At 32.3% G+C, this 27,762-nt stretch overlaps 1 protein-coding gene across 1 annotated transcript in view; it reads left to right on the top strand.

Annotated features, from left to right (window-relative positions):
• LOC111718125 (myotubularin-related protein 6) overlaps nucleotides 1-23,228 on the top strand; it is a 29,205-nt gene extending 5,977 nt beyond the window's left edge. The window contains exons 11-32 of the mRNA XM_023493633.1: nucleotides 1,286-1,346; nucleotides 1,783-1,875; nucleotides 2,529-2,597; nucleotides 3,402-3,454; nucleotides 4,411-4,519; nucleotides 5,193-5,196; nucleotides 5,566-5,666; nucleotides 7,431-7,529; nucleotides 7,919-8,010; nucleotides 8,360-8,428; nucleotides 9,225-9,326; nucleotides 9,650-9,732; nucleotides 10,957-11,011; nucleotides 11,745-11,795; nucleotides 15,812-15,910; nucleotides 16,461-16,521; nucleotides 18,115-18,183; nucleotides 18,253-18,311; nucleotides 19,451-19,504; nucleotides 19,718-19,782; nucleotides 20,593-20,651; nucleotides 23,131-23,228. Coding sequence (XP_023349401.1) covers nucleotides 1,286-1,346; nucleotides 1,783-1,875; nucleotides 2,529-2,597; nucleotides 3,402-3,454; nucleotides 4,411-4,519; nucleotides 5,193-5,196; nucleotides 5,566-5,666; nucleotides 7,431-7,529; nucleotides 7,919-8,010; nucleotides 8,360-8,428; nucleotides 9,225-9,326; nucleotides 9,650-9,732; nucleotides 10,957-11,011; nucleotides 11,745-11,795; nucleotides 15,812-15,910; nucleotides 16,461-16,521; nucleotides 18,115-18,183; nucleotides 18,253-18,311; nucleotides 19,451-19,504; nucleotides 19,718-19,782; nucleotides 20,593-20,651; nucleotides 23,131-23,187 — 1,564 coding nt within the window. The 3' untranslated portion in view covers nucleotides 23,188-23,228. The remainder of the gene's footprint in view (nucleotides 1-1,285; nucleotides 1,347-1,782; nucleotides 1,876-2,528; nucleotides 2,598-3,401; nucleotides 3,455-4,410; nucleotides 4,520-5,192; nucleotides 5,197-5,565; nucleotides 5,667-7,430; nucleotides 7,530-7,918; nucleotides 8,011-8,359; nucleotides 8,429-9,224; nucleotides 9,327-9,649; nucleotides 9,733-10,956; nucleotides 11,012-11,744; nucleotides 11,796-15,811; nucleotides 15,911-16,460; nucleotides 16,522-18,114; nucleotides 18,184-18,252; nucleotides 18,312-19,450; nucleotides 19,505-19,717; nucleotides 19,783-20,592; nucleotides 20,652-23,130) is intronic.
• The last annotated feature ends 4,534 nt before the right edge of the window (nucleotides 23,229-27,762 follow it).

The following is a 27,762-nucleotide window of genomic DNA, read 5'->3' as shown; positions in this document are numbered from 1 at the left end:
ATAAACGCCATGTACAACAGGTACAGTACTGTACACTATTCCTGTATATTGTAGATACCAGACCAAAGATAAACGCCATGTACAACAGGTACAGTACTGTACACTAGTCCTGTGTATTGTAGATACCAGACAAAAGATAAACGCCATGTACAACAAGTACAGTACTGTACACTAGTCCTGTATATTGTAGATACCAGACCATAGATAAACGCCATGTACAACAGGTACAGTACTTTACACTAGTCCTGTATATTGTAGATACCAGACCAAAGATAAACGCCATGTACAACAGGTGCAGTACAGTACACTAGTCATGTATATTTTAGAAACTAGACCGCTACACTACACTACACTACACTACACTACACTACACTACACTACACTACACTACACTACACTACACTACACTACACTACACTACACTACACTACACTACACTACACTACACTACACTACACTACACTACACTACACTACACTACACTACACTACACTACACTACACTACACTACACTACACTACACTACACTACACTACACTACACTACACTACACTACACTACACTACACTACACTACACTACACTACACTACACTACACTACACTACACTACACTACACTACACTACACTACACTACACTACACTACACTACACTACACTACACTACACTACACTACACTACACTACACTACACTACACTACACTACACTACACTACACNTACCCTACTGCGCTATAGGCATATGACAAAAGCTGCTGATAGGTCGGATGGGCAAGAAGATATGCCCATCCGACCTACAGCTGTCGTAGGTCAGATGTTGCAGCAGGTCGGATGGGCAGTATCGCGGATGGGCAATAGGACGGATGGGCAGTAGAGCGGATCAGCATTACCACTTACACTGATATCTATATATAAATTTGGCTTGTCTGTCTGTCTGTTTGTCTGTTTGTTTGTTTGTATCCAATTAACGTCAAAACGGCTGAACCGATCGGGCCCAAATTTTTTGGTGGGACATCTAGGGACTCCAGGGAAGGTTATCAAAAAATTTAAATATTTGTCTCCATCAAAATTCGATCGTCATTAAATTTTTTAAAATTTAAAATCCACGAAATTTTTTGTGAAAATCCGCGAATTATTTTTGTTTTGTTTTACGATGTACACAAAGAGAACATGCTCACAATTAATTTAGAAGATGGGCGCGAAGCGCCCTCTAAGGCTAGAAAGAAGGGCGCGAAGCGCCTTGAATTTCTAGTAAATAATAATACTATTAAAAATGATATGTTTAGGGCGGCTGGAAAAGGTTACGAGGCAGAAGCATTTTATCCCAACACGAAGTTTGTTTTCAAGGTATCTATCTATCTTTATATGTAAAGTAGTAATCTCTCTGTTTGTCTGTTAGTTTGATTGTGATTCCGATCATAACTCATGAACCCCTGTCGACCGATTTTGCCTTAAATTTTGTTTAGGGAACCTCGAAATTTTCTTGTTTGGTTCTTAAGTTGAGTGGGTTGACTTTTACACCAGAAGTTTATTTACCAGACAAAGCTGGGTTTCCAAACTAGTCTAAACATATAATTTTAAATTAATATGAATATTTTTATCTAGGGTATAGAGAATATACATATCATGAGAGACAGTTTGTCCAAGCTTGTCTAAACATATATATTTAAATTAATATGAACATATTTATCTAGGGTATAGAGAATATACATATTATGAGAGACAGTTTGTCCAAGCTGGTCTAAAAATATATATTTAATTTAATATGAACATATTTATCTAGGGTATAGAGAATATACATATAATGAGAGACAGTTTGTCCAAACTAGTGGAAACATGTGAACTTAAGACTGAAACTATTCAACTTTTTCTACAGGTCATTCATTCATTCATTTATTCAGCCTTTCATTCATTCTTTCATTCATTCTTTTATTAATTCATTAATGCATTCATTGTTTTTTCGTTTGTTCGTTCATATTTCATTTATTTAATCATTTATTCATTTATTTGATAAATCTTCGTCAAAATTTGGTCATTCGCCTTTTTTCTTTTTCTTATTTATCTAAAGTCAAAAATTAACTACCTAAATCAAAATTTTATCTTTAAAGGGAGTGTTCGCGAAAAATGAAAGGGGGTATATGCTTAATGAGATAAAAAAGCGCTTTTGATCGCTACTAATCTTACTTCTATCTGTTGCGTCTATAAGAAGAAAATTGTTAAAAAAGACTAATACCGAAGAACGTAGTGTCCATACAAATTTAGAAAGATGCAACATTCAACTCGGATTGTAAACAAATCAATTTATTTCCAAACAAATCATTCATATATTACAAACAATAGTCATCGATTATTTTTCGGCGCATTCGTAAATAGTTGATATTTCATAGCGATCAAAAGCGCTTTTTTATCGCATGAAGCCTATAACCCCTTTCATTTTTCGCGAACACTCCCGTTAATTATTTTTTTTATTAATTTAAAATGTAACATACTTTAAATATTGCTCAATGATTTTAAAGTTTTATTTATCAGGGATTAGAGCAGTCAGGATGGTTAAAGCATATCAAAGCAGTTCTAGAAGCATCCATCTTCATAGCAGAGGTTTAGATATTCTATATGATAAAGCTATTCGCTCATTTATACATGATCTAGAAGAATCCATCTTCATAGCAGAGGTTTAAATATTCTATATGATAAAGNATTATTTGAATTTAATAATTTTTCATTTTTAGTAGATATAATTGATAATATAACAAATATGTCTGTATCATGTGACCAGAACTTCCACTAATGGGAGTTCTGGTCATGTGATACTAGCTGAAGTGCTGAAGTATATATATATATGTTAGCTATAGCTCGCTAAACGGCTAGATCAAAATGCTTGAATGTTTTCACATAGGCAAAAAAACTTTTTTTTTCAAAAATCTTATTTTTTTGTTTAAATATCAAAGTGCTTCTAAAATTGGCCGGGCAATTGAGCTAGATCTATTTCATTTATATGTTAGCTATAGCTGGCCAAACCACTGGACTAAATAGGCTGAAATGTTTTGAGAGAGCCCATGGGTACCCTGGGGGGGACATAGGCTGAAACATTTTGAATTTATTGAAATTTCACGGGCAACGCAGGGCACTTCAGCTCAACTAATAATAATGTTAGACCAAGCGCGGGTATACCGCGGGAGTAAATATGAGTAATCTGGGCAACGCCGGGCACCTCATCTAGTTACTTTATAAATCAATTAAATTAATAAATAACATTAATGGTCTCATATCATGTCTGGTATCAGTTATTTATATTATTGAAAGTGATTCCAATATGCTCAATTATTATGAATTTGTATTAGTCCGTGAGTTTGTTGATAAAATAAATGAATGATTTTTCCAGCTAATTTTTGTTTGTTTTAGTCCTTACTAAACGGAATATCTGTGGTGGTTCATTGTTCCGACGGGTGGGACAGGTAACAGTTCATCCTTTTTTTGTTGCTAATTTGCAATATGTTTTGGAATTTGTAGTCGACCTTCGCAGATACATTAATCATCAGCACGGAGACGGTTTTACTACATAAACAATAAACATTATACATACCCAGGCGCGTAGTGGATGGGGGCCGGTACCCCTGTGCCCCCCCTAGGCCCTCCTAGAGCCAGAGGCAGGCTCTAATTTATTAAACAGTAAACTTACATATATGTATTCAGCTTTTTTACTTTTCTTATCGACAATGTCACAATTTGTCCATTTTATGATTATTTCTCAAATTATTTCTTGTACCTTAATCTTATTTACAATATTTTTTCGCGGGGTTTCATTTAAAATGATTGGTAATTATGGTCAGATGACTAATAGTCAGTCTTCAGGTAGATTAATATAGATTTTAAACTTTATTTTTCCTTAATACCGGTTTTTTAGGGGGGTGCACATCAACCGTTAGGGGGTGTACAAAAAAAATTCGCCAAAAGTGCACCCCCCCTAGCACCACCTTCACTACGCGCCTGTACATCCCTTTTCTGTCAATCTAATAATCATACTTTTAGAAATAGAAATTATACATTTTTCTGTCAATGAAATGTCTTAATCTTGAATATTTTCACTTTTATTGATTTTTTTTTTCAGTCTAGGGAATGATGGTTGATAGCTTGTTTATTTGTTTGTTTGTTTATTTGTTTGTTTGTTTGTTCAATTGTTTATTTGTTTATTTTTTTGTTTGTTTGTTTGTCTATAAAATTAATTTCTGTTAACGAATTTATAAAATGTTAATGTCTTTAAAATGTTATGATTTTGTCATCTAATGTTTTGATTGATTGATTGATGTTTGATTTCAAACAATTTTAAGACCTAATTTAGAATAATCACTGAGTTTGGGGAGTATCTGAATTGGTTGAGCTGATATTATGATTGATCATCTTATATTTACAGAACAAGCCAGACCTGTGCCATAGCCCAGATACTCATTGATCCTTTCTACAGAACAATTCAGGTAGTTTACGTCTTGATCCTGATCTTGATCTTGACCTTGATCCTGATCCTGATCTTGATCCTGATCTTGATCCTGATCTTGATCCTGATCTTGATCCTGATCTTGATCCTGATCTTGATCCTGATCTTGATCCTGATCTTGATCCTGATCTTGATCCTGATCTTGATCCTGATCTTGATCCTGATCTTGATCCTGATCTTGATCCTGATCTTGATCCTGATCTTGATCCTGATCTTGATCCTGATCTTGATCCTGATCTTGATCCTGATCTTGATCCTGATCTTGATCCTGATCTTGATCCTGATCTTGATCCTGATCTTGATCCTGATCNGTTTTTTTTTCAAAAATGGGATTTTTTTCGAAAATTGTGCTGATTGTACAGATTTTTTAAAAAAATGTACGGATCTTTAAAAAAATGTACGGATTGGTTTAAAAAAATGTACGGATTGTACGGATTTTTTAAAAAAAATTGTACGGATTGTACGGATTGTTTTTCGAAAATTGTACGGATTGTACGGATTTCTTCTGGAAATGTACGGATTTTTGTACGGATGGGTTCAAAAAAGTTTTGGCCACCCTGGAGTTACAAAGCTACAGAGTGAAAGATAGGCAGCTAGACAGATAGACAATTGATTCTTATATCGAGCTCTTAACAACCAATGATCAATAATTTTGGCTTGAAATTCAATTCTAATCATTTGTCAGTTGTTTTTTACTCAAGAAATGCGCATAGATGTCTAATTTATTCTTGATGAGACAAAGCTTTTAACGGTACCGTTGTGAATCGGATAATCCCCTTTATCAATGGAGGATCATTTAAAATTGCGTGTACACTCTACAGTCTACTGTAGTCTCGACTAGAATTGATTACGTGTACACTCTACAGTCTACTGTAGTCTCGACTAGAATTAATTATACCAAAGCATAATTTCCAAAAAAGTATAAAATATCTATTTAAAACAAAAAACGAAGAAAAAAAATTCGAATTTTTTTAGCCTATGTCACCCCCAGGCTACCCATGAGTGTCGAGCCTATTCGGTCCAGCCGTTTTGCCGGCTATAGGGAACATATGAATGTTTTGTTTAATTATATAGATAATTTATTTAAATATTGTTCAGGTGACCCTAAGGAGGTTTCCCCGATATTTACGCAGTTCATTGACGCAACCTGGCAAATACTTACGCAATTCCCGCAGGTCAGTTCACACCAAAACTCATGCGTATTCCGTAAACCAAGTGTATTCATCAATATTTATATTTGATAAACCAACTAGTAGTGTTGGCCATTTCATTTCTTTCGTTTTTACAACTTAAACTCATGAAAGGTTCCACAAATGTTAAAAACTGGGCTTTTTTCTGAACATTTGCTTAAGATTTTAACCCTGAGAGAGAGGAAAAAAATACTTCTAGAAGAAATTCTGCGCCAATACATTTTTCGAAGTATATTATTCATACAAGAGAAGATATTTGCATGACCGGACTAACAAACGGATCAAATGATAGTTTAATCCAAAACCCTTAAAAGTAAAACGAACTAGGGTTCTCTCCCTAAAGAATTAAATATTCCATCCAACCCAAAGCCTCTCCCCTCCCTCAAAATATAATCAAAACTAACATTACAGGGCAAAAACAGAATGATGATTAAACAAAGTTACTTATTTTTAAATAAAAAATTTTATTTTAAGAATATTTCGCACTTGTGCCTTTTTTTCCGTAAAATTAAAATAAATATTAAATTGAAATTTATCACGTTTTCAGAAGAACTAATATGTTTTCAGTTTCTAATAAGTCACAAAATAACTTAGCTTTTTATACAGGGTGTCTAAATTACGATTTTCAGGACTAATCAGAAAATTTAAGAAGTTTGAACTTTTTTGAATAATTGAATACGGCTAAAATAAATAAAAATTGCAAAAATTGCTATGATTTTCGAGTATTATGTGTTTATTTTGGCGTTAAAGCTTAAAGATTAATATGATATGTGACGCTCTGTACTTGTTCATAAAATAAAAAGAAGTGAAGCCTAAGTCGTAGCACAGAAATCATGATCACTTTCTCTCTCAGTCAATACCGAGTTTGGCCAAATAGATTGTCAAGTACAATAGGTAGCAACAGAGAAATGAACCAATTATACACGACGTCACAAGTGTCAAATATAACAAGGAAAATAAAATTTTCTCACATAAGTTGACATGTTTTCCAAGATTGAATAAAAAAAAGTAAAAACAGAAAATGAAGAACTCATAAAATCGCATTTATTTTATTAAAAGATGAGCACTTCAATCTAAAATTATCACGATCATTGATAATTTTGTCGGAAACAAAAACTGAATTGACACTTGTGACGTAAGAATACAGGTGTACTGAGAGTGTACAAATTCTACGTTGCCATCTATTGTACTAGAAACTGTTTGAGTTTGAAATGACTACATCATAATTTTGTGAATTTTCAATTTATACTTTGCTTAAAGTACATCAATAAATAAAGCATTGAAGGAAAAAAAATATTATTTATGCTGCTACAAAACTAATTTTTTCATTTGAATCGTTTTTTAATTAGATTATAATAATATTTAAACATGTAATTCATGTTCACAAACTTTTCCACCCAAAATAAAAAATATTAACCTTATTTGGTCAAATGTGGATGTTAAAAAATGCTAAAAATGTTTGATCATTATAAATAAAATGCATAATAACTGAAAAGCAATGTATGTGCATGAAACCGTGGAAAATGAAGACGACATTTGAACAAGTGTATGTTGTACCAGTAGCTTCAAAATCAACTTTTTTAAGTGAAATGGGTCTATGTACAATGTACATGTACATGTACAATGTACATGTACATGTACAATGTACATTTGCATAACGTCTGTGTTTCATGTTCATTAAATCATAACTGTCGTCTTCCGATTCCACAGTTAAAGGAAAGAATTAGAAAGGGACTGTTCACTGTTTAGGCATTCCAGTTCAACGCTAAGTACCTGTTAACTATCCACGACCACGTGTACAGTTGTCAGTTTGGAACATTCCTCGGCAACTGCGCTAAGGACCGAGAGGTGAACACATTTTTTTTTCTTTATTTTTTTGTTTATATTTTATTAATTATTCTTCAAAACTGCTAAATACAACCTTATAGGGACTGTAGACGTAATTTTAGTACGACCTTTTAGTTAACGAGTTACATGTCTGATTCACAGTTGGTATCTTTAAAAGAGATACATTCTGTCAATATCTTATCTTTTTCTGCTGCCAAAATTGTGCAAATTGCTTATTTTATAGAAATTGAAAATGGTAATTTGTCTGTTAAAAAACTAGAAGAAACCAAATCTAAGAGGATACCGTTGTGAATCGTACAATAGTCTCTTTAAACGAAGGTTTGCTTGAATTTAAAATTCAATATTCTTAAAAATTGGAAAAAAAGTGAACATTAAATATTTTTTTTCAGGATTATCGGTTAGCAGAGAGAACATACTCACTTTGGGGTCATCTGACAAATACAGCAGACGAGTTTATAAATCCATTATTCGATTCATCCAGGGACATTCATTCATTCATTCATTCATCCCTTTATTTATTTATTTATTTATTTATTTTTTTAATTACCCTTAAATTCTTCTTTTCATTATTTATTTATTTAATTCATTAATTTATTCATATTTATTCATTCATTTATTTATTTACTCATTCATTTATTCCTTTAATAAGTGATTTATTCATTTATTCATTTATTCACTCATTAATTAATGTTTTCATTCAGTCAGTCAGTCATTCATTCTTTCATCCTTTTATTCATTTATTCATCTATTCATTCAGTTATTCATTTATCCTTCATTCATTAATTCATTCTTTCATTTTTTCTAAATGATTAATGTTGTTTGATGTATAGTAAACCTGATATTCTGAATCCCAGCACATCTCCACAGAATATTCATTTCTGGCGGGGCTTCTACTGCAGGTCAGCGTGGAATTATTTCAGGGGTGTATATAGTACAATAATAATGTTTTCCCAATAAGATAACTAGTATAAAACGTTGATTATATTATTTTTGCTGAGGGGTAATTTAATGAATTTTTTTGTGCATATAATATCTATTTATCTTTATATATTTATATCTATTTATCTATATAATATATTGTTTTTTTGTGTTTGTTTGTATCCAGTAAACGGCTGACCGTGCCCAAATTTTTTGTGGGACCTCACATGACGGGAAGGTTTATGAATGATCAAAATTTCAAAAACTAGCCTCCAACAAAATTCGATTTATTATTAAATTTTGAATATCTACAATTTTTTTATAATTTTCGCAACTTTTTTGTTTGTTTATATTTAACAATGTAGATACTCCAAGAGAAAATGTTCACAGTTGAAATAGAAGATGGGCGCAGCCTTGTCTAACTTTAAAGCAGTAATCAGAGATGTCACAGTTTTTGATATTTTCTATCTATCTATCTAACTATCTGTCTATCTATCTATCTATCCAACTATCTGTCTATCTATCTATAGATCTAGCCATTTATGTATAGATCTATCAATATATATATATATATTTATCTATCTATATATCTATCTATCTATCTAGGTTTGAAGTTGGAACACACCCCGAGAACCTATAATAGATCTACTGACCCTAACCCAGCTCCATATATATCTATCTATCTATCTAGGTTTGAAGTTGGAACACACCCCCGAGAACCTATAATAGATCTACTGACCCTAACCCAGCTCCATATATATCTATCTATCTATCTAGGTTTGAAGTTGGAACACACCCCCGAGAACCTATAATAGATCTGCTGACTCTAACCCAGCTCCATACAGCCTCTTTAGAGGATCATGCCAAGCATTTATCAAAGTAAGTTAAAAATGGCAAATATTAAAAAACAACAACCTTTTTTTTAAGTTAACTCTGAAATATTTCAGCTTTAAAAAAATTATAGCTTGGGAACATCGCATCATGTTTACCCCTCTTCCCTTCTGCTCTCCCTAGATAAAAGCCGTATAGTAGCAATATGGAATTTTAATGAATACTGTAATTCCAATTTTTTTAGCCAGAATATTTTTGAAATTTTTTTTTCAAAACGAAATAAGGGGACTGATCCCTCCCCCATAGCCTACTCAAAATTATGCCTAGAGCTACATTATTATTAACACTGAAAAAATAATCATTTTGTTCAGACGAGTTGATGGGCTAAGGAGTTTAATCAGTAGTGCTAAAGCATCTGGGGCTGTCAAGAAGTTTCTTCCTTCAGTTGTTACAGGTTACTAATCAATTTACAGGGAGTGCAAACTGAATATTAGTTCATAGAGATCATTTTTGAATTTTGGTTGTAAACGGAATGTTTTGGTGCCCTAAAAAGGTCAAAAACAAAACCTTTTGAGCATTTCTGTTTTCATGAAATTTTGGGTGCCAGGCGTTGCCCGGGATTATATTATTAGTCATAGTCATAGTTACTCCCACCATAAAGCTGCACTTTAGTCCCGCTGTACTCTAGCTAACATATAAATATTTATGTAAGAGCGATTAATTGCGAGTTTCTAGCGCAAGTTTTTTTTCTGGAAAGAGTATGACATCTATAAAAATAAATATTTTCCTCCCCCCCCCCCGCGACCCTGGCTTATGCTATGGTTGAGTTTACCAACTACACTTAAAACTATGATAAAGTTTATAAAACTAACCACAAAGATATTTGCAAATATGAAAATACATCTAGTTTTCCAAGGAATTCTTCAGGTAGTTTTAAACAAACCTAGGTAAAGGGACTGTAAGCGTGATTTCAAGTGAGCCTTCATGCAAAGATGACAATGCCCTATTTACAACGGTATCCTTGGAACCTTAATCTGATCAGAAATAATGAAGATATCATCGTTTTCTGACTCGAAAAGAGTATATTTCTGCGAGTTTCTTAATTGCTTCTTAAAAACAAGAAATGCTCAAGTCTTTTTTTGCAGAAAAACCGCAAATGAAAAAAAACAGTTTAAGAAACAAAAACACTGATATAAATTCATACTTGATCAGACAAAGTTTTTACGGGTACCGTTGTAAATCGGGCATTGCCATGGAGGGTCACTTGAAATAACGCTTACAGTCCCTTAAAGATAGTTTTAAACAAACCTATAGTTAACAAGTGCTTGGTACCATTAGCGATTCATCAAAGTACACTCTATACACGAATCCTTAAAGATTTCGTTCTTCTATCTCCACTGTTTGCGTTCTAGACCGTTTATTGTTATTTTTTACTGAGATAAGCCCGGAGTTTTAGAAAGAGTTATAACTTAAAATTGTCAAGTGTTGAGTCGTGACGTTTTTTTATCGTTTGGTTTGACTTGCTAACTTGTATATTTTTATTTGGAATTTAATCAAATTGATAAAGAAATTTCCTATTCAATTTTTAATGGTTTATCAACGCTTTGTATTTTAGAACTGTCAGTTTGGTGAAATAAAAAAATTCAAATAAAAAATAAATTTGGTTATTTTTGTTCAGGAACAAAAAGTTCAACAGAAGAAACTGAATCTGAACTAGATAAAGTAGAGAAGAGGTAGGAATTCAAACATTAAAACATTCAAAGATATAAACAATTCAAACATTCAAACATTCAAACATTCAAACATTCAAACATTCAAACATTCAAACATTCAAACATTCAAACATTCAAACATGGAACAAAAAATATTGAAAAATTGAAACATTGAAACATTGAAACATTGAAACATTGAAACATTGAAACATTGAAATATTGAAACATTGAAATATTGAAACATTGAAACATTGAAACATTGAAGCATCAAAACATTAAAACATGGAAACATGGAAACATGGAAACATGGAAACATTGAAACAAAGAAACATTCAAACATTCAAACATTTAAACATTCAAACATTTAAACATTCAAACATTCAAACATTCAAACATTCAAACATTCAAACATTCAAACATTCAAGCATTCAATACTGAAACATTCAAACTTGATCCTTAAAGGGACTGTAAGAGTAATTTCAAGTGACCCTTCATGCAAAGATAGCAAAGCCAGATTCATAACGATACCCTTGAATCTGATCAATAATGTAGAAGATATTGGCTTTTTTCTCGGTTTAAAAGTGAGTAATTTTTATAATTCCTGATCCAAGTCAATTTTGTTACCACAATTGAACACAATCAGTTTTTAAATTGATAAGTATTGATGGTTAACTTATGCTTGATCAGACTAAACTTTTATGGAACCGATGTCAATCAGGAATAAAACTATTTTAAGACTTATAAAACTGTTAAGGTTTGTTGATCTGAAGACTGCCCTGGTTGAGAAATGTCAATCTAGTAAGATGTGATAAAACTATTATTATTATTATTTGTATTATTATTTAAAATCCTGTCACCTTTTCACCACTCATCACTTATCCCGCTAAAATTGCTTTCCGCATGAACCTGATTTAGATACAGGGGTGTGTATTTTCTGAAAAAAATATTTCCCCTTCCTTTTTAATGTTCAATTTACATTTTTGTTGTCTCCGGGGGGATGTAATCTTTAATATCCATGTTTACAAATGATGATTAAAAATTTACTCAAATTTAACGAAGTTTTTTATGTTAATAACTTGATATTTATTTTTCACCTATTTTATAATTTTTTTGCATGCTTTAAAAACTAGAAGATAAATTTGCAAGGTTCTACAGGATTTTAAAAATTAGATGTTTTCGTAACAATTATTCATTCTTGCAGTGTACAGTGTACAAGTTACGTACTTAAAGTGTACAAAACAGCCAGCATACCGATCCCCTATTTTTTTATTTGATAAGTTAAGCAATTAGTGTTTTGAGGGAGTGGCCGCCATTTTGGAAATATTTTTTAAGAATTCATGCTTGCCAAGTGTGTCCTTTAATTTGATTCCATAAATTAAAAACGCATTAAAATCTACCAGATTATGTTGACCAGATAAATTCCGTCTACGTATTCCAGATCAATTCCTTCTATGTAGACCATTTAAAGTCCGTCTTCATAGACCAATTGAAGTCCGTCTACTTAGACAAGTTAAAGTCCGTCTACGTAGACCAGATAAAGTCTGTCTACGTAGACCAGATAAAGTCTGTCTACGTAGACCAGATAAATTTCGTCTATTTAGGTCAGATAAAGTCCGTCTACGTAGACCAGATAAAGTCCGTCTACATAGATTAAATAAAATCGGTCTACTTAGACCATTCAAAAGTCTGTCTACGTAGACCAGGTAAAGTCCGTCTGCATAGACTAAATAAAGTCGGTCTACGTAAACAAGAGAAAGTCCGTCTACGTAGACCAAATAAAGTGCGTACGTACTCAATTTATAGTCCGTCTACTTAAACCAAATAAAGTCTTTCTTCTTAGACCATTTAAAGTCCGTCTACGTAGACAAAATAAAGTCCGTATTTAGACCAGATTAAGTTCGCCTACGTAGACTAAATAAAGTCCGTATTTAGACCAGATTAAGTTCGCCTACGTAGACCAGATAATGTCTGCCTACGTAGACTAAATAAAGTCCGTCTACTTTTACAAAACATATTCCATTTGCTTAGATCAGAAGCATTTATTCTGTCTGAATACATTAAGCATAACTCTTGGCCGTCCTTCCCTTTCAACTCAACTTTTTTACAATGTACATTCTGTACAGTTCTGTGCCATTCACGTACACTGTACACTGTACATTGTGAGTGTTGGAATTGTACATAATTGTATTAGTTATCTAAATGTTATTTTATTTACAAGTTTAAGCTTTCTAAAAAGACTCATAAAAAGTTGATGATGTAAAAAGTTTCTGGCTTCTTTTACAATACTTGAAGGGGGCTGTAAGCGTAATTTCAAGTGGATCCATGCAATGATGACAATGCCCGATTTACACCGGTTCTCCTGAAAGGTGTTTATTGGTGTGAATTTCTGCTTTGCTTCTTAAAAACAAGAAGTGCGCAAGTCACTTTAGCAGAAAAAGCGCAATTGAAAATTAACAGTTTAAAGAAATTAAACCTTCATATTTAATTCATACTTGATCAGACAAAGCTTTTAAGGGTACTGTTGTAAATCGTGCATTGCTATCTTTGCACAGATGTTCACTTAAAATTACGCTTACAGTCCCTTTAAATTACTTTTTACTTAAAACTAATAAAATTATATTAAGTAAGATTACCTTAAAATGCATTTTTAATCCGTCTAATTTCTTCTATGTTTAAGTGTGCTTGTGATATTTTGTGATAGTTATTATTCTGAAATATATTTATTTAGAGCACTTTGCGCATTTTTACACATTTTTGTTGTTATTTTTTATGTTTATTATTTATGTTTGAATGCTAAATGTTTTTATTTAATTTTTTCTTGCTGTAAATGTACTATTGTACAAGTGTAACCGCTGTAAATGTACTATTGTACAAGTGTAACCGCTGTAAATGTACTATNTTGAGAGTGGCAAGGTTACTCTCTCCCTTGTTTGTTTTTAAATTTGGCTTAAGTTGGGTTACTGTGTCAGCTCCTAGGTATAACACACTTTCAATGACATTTTCTTGATGGGGGGGAGGGGGGGGGAGAGGGGTGAAGGAGGCGTTTTACACATTTTCCAGTTTTTTATCTCAAGTAGGAGGACAAAGAGGGGGTATGGGATGTCTGCCATCCTGTGTATTTGTCTTTGTTCGCTATCGGTGAAAAAAATTAGATGGTGTAAAGCTCAAATCCCCTTCTAATTTTTCCTGTTCAAAGTTTTCTTCTTCTTTCTTGTTTATCTTTTTTAAGCCCCATCTCTACTGTCAAGAGATTTCCCTTCCACTTTTTTCTGTTCAATTCTTTTTTCCTTCTTGCTTCTTGTTTCTTGTTTTTACACTTTAAGGCCTTTCAAAATTAAATGATTTCAACCTTCTCGAAGACTAAACGAACACTGATGCATCTAGAGAACTGGTTTCAATATGTACGCAGAGTATTGCGAACGCAATTAACTTTCCTTGCATTAGAACCTTGCCCTGTCTTAAGTTTTGGGCTCTTGAAATTCAGGTTTACCTACAAAGGATGAGACTTCAGAAACGACTGTATATCTCAATTTTTCCTCAAAATACATAATATCCTTCAACTTTTACTTTGTTCCTTTTCCAATCATTTAATATGTCAGTTAGGCCAAAATAACATTGAAGTATTACTGAGCTCTCCAACAAAATTTGATGCAAATGGGTTAAGGGGTTCATGAGTTACAATCGGACGTCCAAATAAACAAACGGAGCTAGATGACATCTTTATATCTGGATACTAGCGCGCGCGCAGAAACCCAACTTTGCCTGGAAACCAAGTTTTTTTTCTACAAAAATCAACCCACTCAACTTAGAATTATTGGACCAGACTGAGAACATATCCCTGGTTTCCCTGAGTTCCCCAATCTAAATTTGAGGCAAATCGGTTTGGGGTTCATCCGAACAAACAAACAGAAAGCCTAATGAAAAGATTACATCTTTAATAAATAGATGTATAGTTGCAAGTTTAGGTCGCTTTGTACCTAGTTACAGTTTTTCGAATGTCTTTCTCAACGTTCATGGAGAACAAGGAAGGAAAAACGTATCAAATACATAAAAACCCATATAACTATAAATAAAATAATTTAAAAATCTCTTAAAAGACGACGGTTAGGCTCAAGTTTTGCTTTTAAATCGCCCAACGAACATGAAACGTAATAATAATAATAATAATAATAATAATAATGATAATAATAATAATAATACTAATAATAATAATAANTAATGATAATGATAATGATAATGATAATGATAATGATAATGATAATGATAATGATAATGATAATGATAATGATAATGATAATGATAATGATAATGATAATGATAATGATAATGATAATGATAATGATAATGATAATGATAATGATAATGATAATGATAATGATAATGATAATGATAATGATAATGATAATGATAATGATAATGATAATGATAATGATAATGATAATGATAATGATAATGATAATGATAATGATAATGATAATGATAATGATAATGATAATGATAATGATAATGATAATGATAATGATAATGATAATGATAATGATAATGATAATGATAATGATAATGATAATGATAATGATAATGATAATGATAATGATAATGATAATGATAATGATAATGATAATGATAATGATAATGATAATGATAATGATAATGATAATGATAATGATAATGATAATGATAATGATAATGATAATGATAATGATAATATTAAAAATAATAATAATAGTTTGATAATAATAATAATAATAATAATAATAATAATAATAATAATAATAATAATAATAATAAGAATAATAATAATTATATTAATAATAATTATAATTTAGAGCTGTTTAATCTGCTTGGAGATCTAGAAGACTGTTCACCATATTTAACTCTAAGTGTAGGATCTCCTGTGGTATATTCTCTGCATAGAAAAAGGTTTTTAATTAATAATAATGATGATAATATATTTACTAATAAATAAAACATTTTAAACACTACTTACAAATTTTTGTGCTTTCTGGAACTTCATTGGGATAAAAAATTAGAAATTTGAAAACTCCAGTTTGTGAACCCGAACAGCCTCTGGTGACTTAAAGGCGTACTCAGGATTTTTTCAAGGGGGGGGGGGCTTGAATTTATTCCTCTCCAGAAGGGCCTTAAGACCTGAAAACTCCCTGGAAATTATAGATTTTATCCCCCACCCCCCATCCTCTGAAAGATATGATCAAGTATTTCTGATTCTTTTTCTGTCTCAAAATCATTTTCAATAATTTTCCAATACTCAGTGATACCCAAAAAGAATGAGTCTTTAATGACGACCGAAAACTTATAACATATAATGATATGAAAGTTATATTTGTTCTTTTATCCTTCAAATAATATGCTAAATGATTTTTTTCAAAGATAAAAACAGTCGTCTTTGAGGTTTCAATCCTTTGTAGGTAACCCTGTATATTATAAAGAATATTAAAACTAATATGTTTAGATCGTTTGAACCTCTCTCTTCTCCATCAGAGATTCCCTTAACCTTGGACCAAATACAGCAGGTATAGGGACGGGAAGGACGGGTGGCAGGGGTAGGACGGGTAAGATGGATAGGAAAAGTAGTACGGTTAGGAAACATAATACAGGTAGGACGGTTAGGATGGGACAGCACGGGTAGGAAAAGTAGGATGAGCAGAACCAGTGGACGGGTAGGGCGAGTAGGATGGGCAGAACAAGCGGACGGGTAGGACGAGTAGGACCGGTAGGACGGATAGGACAAGTAGGACGGTAAGGATATGTAAGACATGTAGGACGTTTAGGACATGTAGGATATGTAGGACAGTTAGGATGGGACAGCACGGGTAGGACGGGTAGGACGGGTAGGAAAGGTAGGACGAGTAGGACGGGTAGGACTGGACGAGTGTGACACGTAGGACGGGTAGGACGGGTAGGACGGGTAGAACGAGTAGAACGGGTAAGATGGGTAGGACGGGTAAGATGGGATAGGACGGAAAGGACGAGTAGGACAAAGTAGAACAGATAGAATGGGTAGGTCAAGTTATTTCTAAAAATACTGAAAATTGAAGAAAACCCAAATATTTATGTTTTTACTTAGCAAATTGCAATCTTGCAAAGTTATAAAACATGAATAATATTTTCTTACAAAAATGCTTTGTTATTCAAAATATAAACCTTGTAATTTGAGACATCTTGTTATTTAGTGACAGAACAATATATTTATTTACACCGAATGATGTTTGAACTTTTATGGATTTATTTACATCCATATTACTAGCTTGGGAACCCAGCTTTGCCTAGATATATGTTGATATAGATAAATATCTATAATTACAACTTAACTTTCAGTGGTTCTATCGAATTTCCAATTAAATTTGAGGCAAATCGGTCATGGGGTTCTTGAATTATGATCGGACATACATAACAAACAAACAGACTGACAAACAGAGATTACTACTTCATATATCTATCAATATATATATATATATATATGTATATATATAGATAAATGAATAAATAAACTATACAATCTATGTTTCCTTGATTCAATACAAAAGTTGAATCAAATTTTTAAAGAAATACAAAGCTATAAACTTCAGAAACGTCTGTACACAATGTTTCATACATGGCACGCACCTCTGCCCCTTTAGTAAAAGTAAATTCAACGTAAATTAAGCATAAAGTCTGACCGCGTCAACCATGTTGCACCAGCTAGTCCTGTTGATTGTCTGCTTTATTAAACCAATGTCCGTGCGGTACAGTACAAACTGGGACCGGAAAAGTTGACCCAGCTCGGAAATTCAAATGTACTACCGCTGCCCGTGTAGGCAATATTTTTAAATTTAGACCGAGCATTAACCTTTCATTGAGTCAGGAGAGTCTCCAATAAAAATGTAGGCCCGATCGATTCAGTCATTTTAACGTTTATTGAATACAACCCAACAGACAAACAAATTAAATACATGTGTAGAAGAATCATATGAAATTAAATACATGTGTAGAAGAATCATATGAAATTAAATACATGTGTAGAAGAATCATATGATCAAAATGAAAATAATAACAATAAATTTGACCGTGTCCTAATTACCTTTTTTAAATTTGTGGTGTGTCCCTTTAAATCCTAAAATTTTTAGGAGATCTCATCTGTAGCGATTTTCTGGGAAACAAGGAGAGAATGTAGTGACTGCTCCTGTGGTATTAAGGTATTACAAATAAATATTTGCCACAATTATGACTGTAAATTTGTTGTTAAAAATTGTGCAAAATTTTAGATTTCCTACTCTGTTCCTGTCAAGAACTGTACTTCTTGTGGACGGTTGTTTTGTGAAAGGTAAAAATTTAAATCTATAAATTGATTAACTCAGTTTTGAAAGAATTTAAATTAACTCATATGTAATAAACAACTTTTTACATTTCCAATAATGTGATTAGAGGTCGTCTTCAAATATTCACAACCAGTGGGTTTTGATCAAAGAGAATAGAATATTAATTAGAGGGGAATTTACTAGAAAAAAGTGTAAAACGGCCATTTTATTGTACTGTTTCCATACTGCAGGTATACCTCACATATTTATGCTATATAACCTTTTGGGCCCTGGAATATTATTTTATAGAAATAGGCTGGTTTATAATTGACCAATGATCATTTCACATAGACTCTATGCATTTCACTTTACAAAGGATGATTTTTCATTATAACTATAAATCAAATGATGTTTTTATTCATTATAAAGTTTATTTAACAGCTTTAAAAAATTCGAAATTGAAATGGATAGTCTAGTGGACATACTGTATTAATGTACTCTACTGAATATAATTTCTGAACATTTACATAATTTGTAAACTTTGAACTCCCTTTCAGGCTGAAAGGAACTGAAAAAATTCATACCGAGAGAATCTCTTCCCCTCTAATATATATTCTATTCTCTTTGGTTTTGATATACCTAGTCATATGCGCAGTTATCCATCAGGCAATCAATTTTTTTGAAAATCTAAAAGATCAACGTTTTAAATGAAATAAGGTTTAAAAAATCAGAGTTTGATATGTTCACCTCTTATGGCTCCAAAGGAGGTTATAATAATGGAAAACTAGCGGTTCAGATAATGAAGTAGGATGACTTTCCATCCTGGAACAGAGTCATCTAGCGGCCAAATATATAAGTGTAGATTTTCTTCCACATAACTTACGCATTCTGCAGGTTACCATAGGCGGAAAGGGGTAAAAGGGAGGGGGGGTAAGAATAAAGAGCCCCTTGTCCGAATTTAATGAATTTAAGCCGCGTCTCAAATCCCCAAAAAACCGGTTTAAATTGAGCGCTGGCCTAAATCTTGAAAAATTTAATACAATTTTAAGTGGAACCAACCATATTTGAGCTGCGGCTTAAATTTAAGCCGCGGCTCAAATTCTTTAAATTTGGCCTCTTGTTTTGCCAAATATATAGATAAATAAACTAATATTCTCTTATCTAGGTGTATGCACAGACGTCGGGTTTTACCAGGACATGCTCTAGCATTTAACAACAGGAAATAAACAAATAAACTAAATAATTTGAAGAGAATTTTCTAAGATTTTGTTGAAAAATCAAAAAAAGATATTTGAACAAGTCGTTTTATATTCAAAAATATGAATTTACATAAAGACGACCAAACTTAAGCATAATAGTGGGGCATTTTACTCTATTTGCGCAGAAGCCAAATCTAAAGATAATTGAAGTCAATTGTTTATTTTTGAATCAGCGATGGAAGAAGACGGTCAAGTAATATCAGTCAGTCTAGTCTAGCCAGTTTAATTACTGGATCAGGTAGCAGTAGCAGTCTTGTAATAATGGTCATTGCTGGCACTCTTAGATTTAGAATCTTTGGATCGTTCTTAAATTTTAATATTTTTCGGTGTCATTCTTAGATATAGAGCCTTTGGTGTCATTCTTAGATATAGAGTCTTTGGTGTCATTCTTAGATTTAGAGTCTTTGGTATCATTCTTATATTTTAGTATCTTTGGCGTCATTCTTGAATTTAGTATCTTTGGTGTCATTCTTAGAGTTAGAATCTCTGATGTCATTCTTAGATTCTATTATCTTTGGTTTCATTCTATTCATTCAAAATTTATTTAAACATTTTTTATTTTCATTTTATTTCATAAATGGAAATCTTAACAAATCTTTTAATTGCTATGGTTTAATAACTTTCATGTAACTAAAAATTGTGGCCAAAGTAATCAAGGAATCTGATAAATACTTTATTTCAAATAGATTATTAAGTACAATAGGTGGTAACAGAGAAATGCTAATTTAACACGACGTCACAAGTGTCAAATATAACAAGGAAAATGAAATTTTCTCACATCAGTTGTAAAGTTGTAAAGTTGTAAAGTGTAAAAACATAAACTAAAGAACACATAAAATTGCATTTATTTTACTGTAAGATAAACACTTTATTCTAAAATTATCACTATTATCAATAATTTTGTTGGACACAAAAACTGAATTGACACTTGTGACGTAAGAATGCAACTGTACTGAGAGTGTACAAATTCTACGTTGCCATCTATTACTAGAATCTATTTGAGTTTGACTACATTGTAATTATTAGAATCTATTTGATTTATTTGAAGGTTCTCCCTCTCCTCGTTCCTCCCTGAATATCCCGGTATCTCCGGTCAAATTTATCCAGGAAATCTATCATGTACAAAACAATATCAAGTTAAAGGACGGGGTCGCAATTTTTAAACGAAGGGAGGGGTTAATATCAGTGTTAGCCATTTATTTCAATCGTTTTTTAAAACTTTTAAAAGATTCCACAAAAGAAGTTTTACAAATTTCTGAACTTTTTTTCTAAAAGATTAACTAAAGTAAAAAACGAACCAAACGAACGAGTTATGGTTAGCGCAGGCAAATATCTTCTTTCAGAGTTCAAAGTTTAGAATAAACTGTTTTGAAATTTGTGAAACTTCTGAAAATTTTGTTGAAAAACGGCGGAGATCAAATGTCTGACACTATAGTTACTAATAACTATACAGTGGAACCCGTATAGTATAGTACAGTACAGTACAGTACAGTACAGTACAGTACAGTACAGTACAGTACAGTACAGTACAGTACAGTACAGTACAGTACAGTACAGTACAGTACTACAGTACAGTACAGTACAGTAAAGTACAGTACAGTACAGTACAGTACAGTTCAGTTCAGAGTTCTTTCTGACCCAGTTCACTTAATATGTTTAATTTCAATTAAGCTACTGGTAAAAATATTTGCTTTATAACAATATTACATACACACAAGAGGACTTAAATATACTTAAATGTCTTCTTCCTTAAATATACTTAAATATCTTCCTCTTCCACAATTGAATGAGTCTCACTGTATTTCAACTCAAATAAAATCTTAGAGTTAATTTAAATTATCTTAAAAGTAACACTTGTCTCAAAAACACAAACCTTTTAATTATTTGCAACTTCTGATTATTTAAAACTATAAATTGTGCTAAACATACATTTGATTGTCAAGGTTTAAATTATTATCAGAGCTGGGATCTTTTGTGCTGGAAACCCATAATCTCTTTCGCTTGATCTGGATATCCACGGTGGACACTTTTGATTTCCTAATTTTGGATATCCGCAATTTATCTCATAAAAAAAATTCCTTGGGTTTGATTGGCTGTCAGTTTTCCAAAGACGCCACTCTGCACGGGATACCGTGTAAAGGTTAAAGCATTGATATCGATTCCTACAATTCAAGAGCTCACAGCTCAGATTGCAAAGATATAAGGATTAGAAGGTTTAAAGGTAGAGTTTAAAGGGAGTGACCGGCAATTTATGGTTGTTGAACTAATTTAAAAATAATCGATTCTCAAAACGTATCCTCCCAAATGGATGATTTTGAACGTCGACTTTGCACTCAAGCTCAGTAATTATACAACATTAAAACTTTTAATTTGACTCAAATGAATCCTAAAAAATTTCTCCACAATTAAACATTCTCAGTTCAACTATCATAAATTGCTGGTCACTCCCTTTAAGGCAAGTTTTTATGAACCTTTGCGGTTGATTTATAAGAATTTAAAATTTTATCGCAAAACAAGATAGTTATTATAGCTTTGTCAAAAGATATTGATTCAAATCTTTTAAAAATTTATGTATTCAAAACTATCTTTTTGATGCCTCCTCAAAAATTGCGATATATCTAGAAAAAAAAATAGTATTTTAAGTTGTTTTGGCTAAACAAGGTTTTTAGCTAAATTGTCCTCATTGTTTATTCATTAACTTTTCACTGAATAAAATATTTGCATGAATTATAAACATGTTGTGCTGGGGTAAAGTTGCAGATAAAAAAGGGACTGTTCACATTTTATAAAAAAGGGACTGTGCACATTTTATAAAAAAGGGACTGTGCACATTTTATAAAAAAGGTACTGTGCACATTTTATAAAAAAGGGACTGTGCACATTTTGTAAAAAAGGGACTGTGCACATTTTATAAAAAAGGGACTGTGCACATTTTATAAAAAAGGGACTGTGCACATTTTGTAAAAAAGGGACTGTGCACATTTTTTAAAAAAGGGGTTGTTCACATTTTATAAAGAGAGTGGCAAAGAAACAAAAAGTTTAAATATTAAAAATACTTATTTACTTTATTTGACAAAAATTTAGATGAGTAATTATCATTAATCATGCTTATATCAAATATTTGAATTAGTCCCTTTACAGGGAGTGTAGACCCAAGGATGTAATGCAAGGAAAGTTATTTCAGAAGTGTACACATCTTTTGTACAGCAGTTTACTGTCTCTGGGCGGTAATGTAAACACACAACGGATGTCAAAGCCTGACATGGGATCCAATCTTTCACATAAAAAAAAATCAATGAAATATTCAGGTCATAGGAAACTATTATGTGAATTATCAAAATTATCAAAATTTAATGCTTTTAACCTCCTCGGATAATAAACGTACACTGATGCATCTATTCTTGTTTACAAATTCCGCCCAAGGAGAACTGGTTTCAATGTGTACGCAGAGTATACGCGACCGCAATTAACTTTCCTTGCATTACATCCTTGTGTAGACCTAATTTCAAGGGATAGTTCAAATATGTTACCTGGCCGGTCTCTCTCTTGAATAATTACAAAGTTAACATGATTGATTTACGTACAGATGCGTACATATCCTGTTTGTAGCAACTGCTACAGGGACACCAGCTCAGAGCAATAAACTGACGGCACTTCATCATATTCACAGCTGTCAACATATGTACATAAAAGAAGATATGTACAGTAGTGATAACCTGTACATCAGAGGATACATGTACGGTAGTGTACAAATTTACAGTAGTGTACAAACGTAAAGTGGTGAACACATGTACAGACGTGTTTACATGTACAGGAGTGTACACGTGTACGGTAGTGGACACTACCGTTGCAAAGTAATATATACACTTGTAAACTATTGTAACGTAGCAAGCAACTGTACTTGTATACCTTGCTAATGACTGTACTTGCACATTTGCAGTTGTATGTACAGTAGTGTACACATGTACACTACTGTACAACATTGTACTTTTTTATACATACTTCAACCTTTGCCTGAACTGTTCTTCAATCTGCCTCTTACCCATCAAGAAATATTGATGAACTGACATCGCCACCAAACCGAAGGAGGGGTTGCCTGGCCGCCACGAGCCACGCAAAATGGCTTTTTAGTCGCATAATTTGTAGAACGATACTGGAGCTTCTCGATTAAATGATAAAAAACTGACATGCAATACAGAGGAAAGATATAAACAAGAATAAGAGAGGCTCGGAAGTCATTTTTACTAATTCTGAGGCTCGGAAATTATACTGCTACCCCTCCATATTTAACCCTCCAGCATGGTTTTGGCATTGTGTAATTTTTACACAGCAAAAAACACGACATTGCAAAACAATGATGTTAAAGGGACTGTACACGACATTGCAAAACACTGATGTTAAAGGGACTGTACGCGACATTGTAAAACAATGATGTTAACGGGACTGTACGCGACATTGCAAAACAATTATGTTAAAGGGACTGTACACGACATTGCAAACCAATGATGTTAAAGGGACTGTACAAGACATTGCAAAACAATGATGTTAAAGGGACTGTACGCGAAATTTCACGTGACTATCAACTGAAAAGACGGCAATGCCCAACTCACAACGGTACCCTTAAAAGCTTTGTCGGATCAAGTATGAATAATAAATGTGAAAAATCGATTTTTTTCAATTGTGGTATTCACAAAGTGACAAAGTGGATAAAGATACATACAATATATATATATTTGCAAATGTAAATATTTTACATGTAAAGTACATGTAAAAAGAGACATATTCAAAACAATATAAGAATAATTTTTGTATCTTACATTTAACAATTCATATTAATATCTATAAAAGAAGATTATGTAAATTTGGTGTAATGTTCTGTAGTCTGTTCTGAAAACATTGATTTCTTCTTAAAAAGCACGCAAAGTAAAAGTAAATTCAACCTATATGAAGCATAAAGTCTGACCACGTCAACCTTGTTGCACCAGCTAGTCCTGTCCATAGAGCTATGTACAGTACAGAATGGGACCAGAAAGGTTGACGCGGCTCGGAAATTCAAATGGGCTACGACTGCCCGTGATATCCCTATCGGATTCTGACCAATGAGAGTTCTATCATTAAATGGCCCGCACAGTTTCAAATTTCCGTGCTCCTGATCGGTTGTTCGGAATTTTGCATACGCCACCCTGATTGGTTAATTTTATACACTTTTCTGTTTACAAAGAAAAGTTTAAATTAATCTTGCAATTGATAAAAAGGTGAAATCAAACATTGATCTTAATATGTACAAACTTAAATTGTTCAGCTTTGAGCTAAAACGTTAGAATTAGATACCTTTAATCCTTATCGCTTAATCTAAATATCCACTGTAGAAATTTTTATTTTATTGTTAATGTTCTTTTTTGATATTCCTGCTGGATTGCAACCAATCATAATTCTCTCATTGATTGCGCGCACAAATTTTTAATTTCTCTGCAATCTGATTGGATGTTTGGATTCTGCAATAGACACTCTGATTGGTTGAATTTTATACACTTTCTAGGATACTAAAGTTTAAATTAATCTTGGGATTAATAAAAAGAGGAGATTAAGCATTGATCTCAATACTTTAATTTGTCAGTGATCTATTCACAATATATTGATTAAACCTCAATGTAGCTTATTATGTATATTTACAGTGCTTTTATATTTTTTAAATCAAATTCATGTTAAAGCATTGTTATTGTTTTCATAGCTTTATATCAAACTTTTGCTAAAAATTTGTAATATTATAATTTGATATTTTAAAAATCAAATGTTTTGAAAATTATTGTCAAATTTGTTAATTGTTAATTGTTAATATAAAAGTTGTTCATTTAAAAATTCTCTGTCCGAATTGTTACATTTGAAAATAAATTATAAGATTTATATAAATGGTATTTTATTTGAGATTTAAGATTTATATTTTGGTGGTGAAAACTTAAAAGTTCAATTTTGTATGGGTCCTGAGCTGAAAACTTCAGAATGAGATATCCTTAATAACGATCGCTTAATCTGAGTATCCAATGGACACACTTCTGGTTTTCTTCTTAATCCTCTTTTTTGGATATCCCTATACTGTATAAAAGTTACGTTTGATAAGAATTACAGATACAATGCTATATCGATTGGATTAATATCCGATTGAATTTAAATCAGCTGTTCACAAGCCGGCTTTTAGAGCATTTAAACAAATATAAATTTTACCATGTTAATATGAACTTATTAAAAAACATATTTATTACATTTTAGGACCACTGTGGTTTTACACGTTAGTCTTAAAAAACATTAATCCAAAACTAACGTTGGTTCAATCGATGTTTAGTTCAATTGATAGCAACACCAGAAATAAAACCAGTTTTTCAAAAGCTAAAGAGTACATCTTGACATGACACGCTGATTGGTTGAATTTCAAACTTCTTTCTTGGATATCGAATGCGTTTTAAAATAATCTCGGGTTTAGTAAAACCAGGAGTTTAATCATTAATCTTGATATCCATCATTCTTAAGTTTTCAGCTCAGAGCCCACGATTTAAAAACTTCGGCTCGAGTCGTAATTCCTTAAACCTAACTTTAAGACCCAATCTTCGACCCAACTCTGACGAACGCTTGTGTCACGTGATTAACAGCTGCAAGATTTTCGGCTCAACTTAAGGAGTTAGGCCCAATACCAAATAAAACCGACCTTGGTTGGTTTTAGTGGAAAATAGAGCTCAATGAATTGAGTCTTGTTCTCATAAAAACCCGGAATGCGCCAATTCCTAGACAGAACTTTTGATCTCCATATCTGCAGATCTGCGTTTATTTAATTCGAATTTGATATCCCGTGGTGGTCATACCCTAGAGGGATAACTTGAATTGGTGGATTAAGCATTTATCCTCAAATTCCAAAGTGTCTACATTGGGTATCGAGATCAAGGGTTCAAGGTTTACAATATCCACGCTAAAGTTCCGATCTCTGAAACTATTTAAATCGCTTGAATTTTCAATTTTTGCCAAAATTTTCCTTAATGTTTAAAACACTTTAAAGAGTGTGTTCGCGAAAAATGAAATGGGGTATAGGCTTAATGCGATAAAAAAGCGCTTTTGATCGCTACTAATCTTACTTCTATCTGTTGCGTCTATAAGGAGAAAATTGTTAAAAACGACCCACACCGAAGAACGCAGCGCCCATACAAATTCGGAAAGATTCAACATTCAACTCGGATCATTCAGATATTACAAACAATAGTCATCGGTTATTTTTCGACGCATTCATATATAGTTAAAATTTCATATTATTTTTTACTTTGTTTTTTAAAATTAATTTTCGCTGGCGCTGGATTTTCGAACATTCCTGAAAAATATGAAAATGTCGTCTTCATTATCAAAAATCCTCGAAACAGGAAAAAATGTAACTCTCAGATCATGAAAAATACAAAATATTATGAAATATCAACTATTTACGAATGTGTCGAAAAATAATCGATGACTATTGTTTGCAATATCTGAATGATTTGTTTAGAGTTAAATAAATTTTTTACGATCCGAATTGAATGTTGCATCTTTCTGAATTTGTATGAACAATTTTCTCCTTAAAGACGCAACAGATAGAAGTAAGATTAGTAGCGATCAAAAGTGCTTTTTTATCGCATGAAGCATATACCCCCTTTCATTTTTCGTGAACACTCCCTTTCTAAGAAATTAAACAACAAATAAATTAACCCCCTGAAAGCTAAACAGATTTAGAAATTTTGAAAACTGTATGGAATTGATTTGGGAGAATTGGGAGAATTAAATCTTGAACAATGTATGGAATTGATTGGGAGAATTGGGAGAATTAAACCATAAAAATGTATGGAATTGATTGGGAGAATTGGGAGAGTTAAATCTTAAAAATGTATGGAATTGATTTGGGAGAATTAAATCTTAAAAATTGATGGAATTGATTTGGGAAAAATGGGAGAATTAAATCTTGAAAAATGTATGGAATTGATTGGGAGAATTTGAAGAGTTAAATCTTAAAAATGTTATGGAATTGATTTGGGAGAATTAAATCTTGAAAAATGCATGGAATTGATTTGGGATAATTGGGAGAATTAAATCATAAAAATGTATGGAATTGATTGGGAGAATTGGAAGAGTTAAAGTTATGGGTATATATGGGGGGAGGGTATGGGTATATATGGGGGGAGGGTATGGATATATATGGGGGGAGGGTATG

The sequence above is a fragment of the Eurytemora carolleeae genome, unplaced genomic scaffold, assembly GCF_000591075.1.
Source record: "Eurytemora carolleeae unplaced genomic scaffold, Eaff_2.0 scaffold1232, whole genome shotgun sequence".
NCBI classification, from domain to species: Eukaryota; Metazoa; Arthropoda; class Copepoda; order Calanoida; family Temoridae; genus Eurytemora; species Eurytemora carolleeae.
Note: the sequence above shows the minus strand (reverse complement) of the source record. Positions and strands in the feature narration are given on the sequence as shown.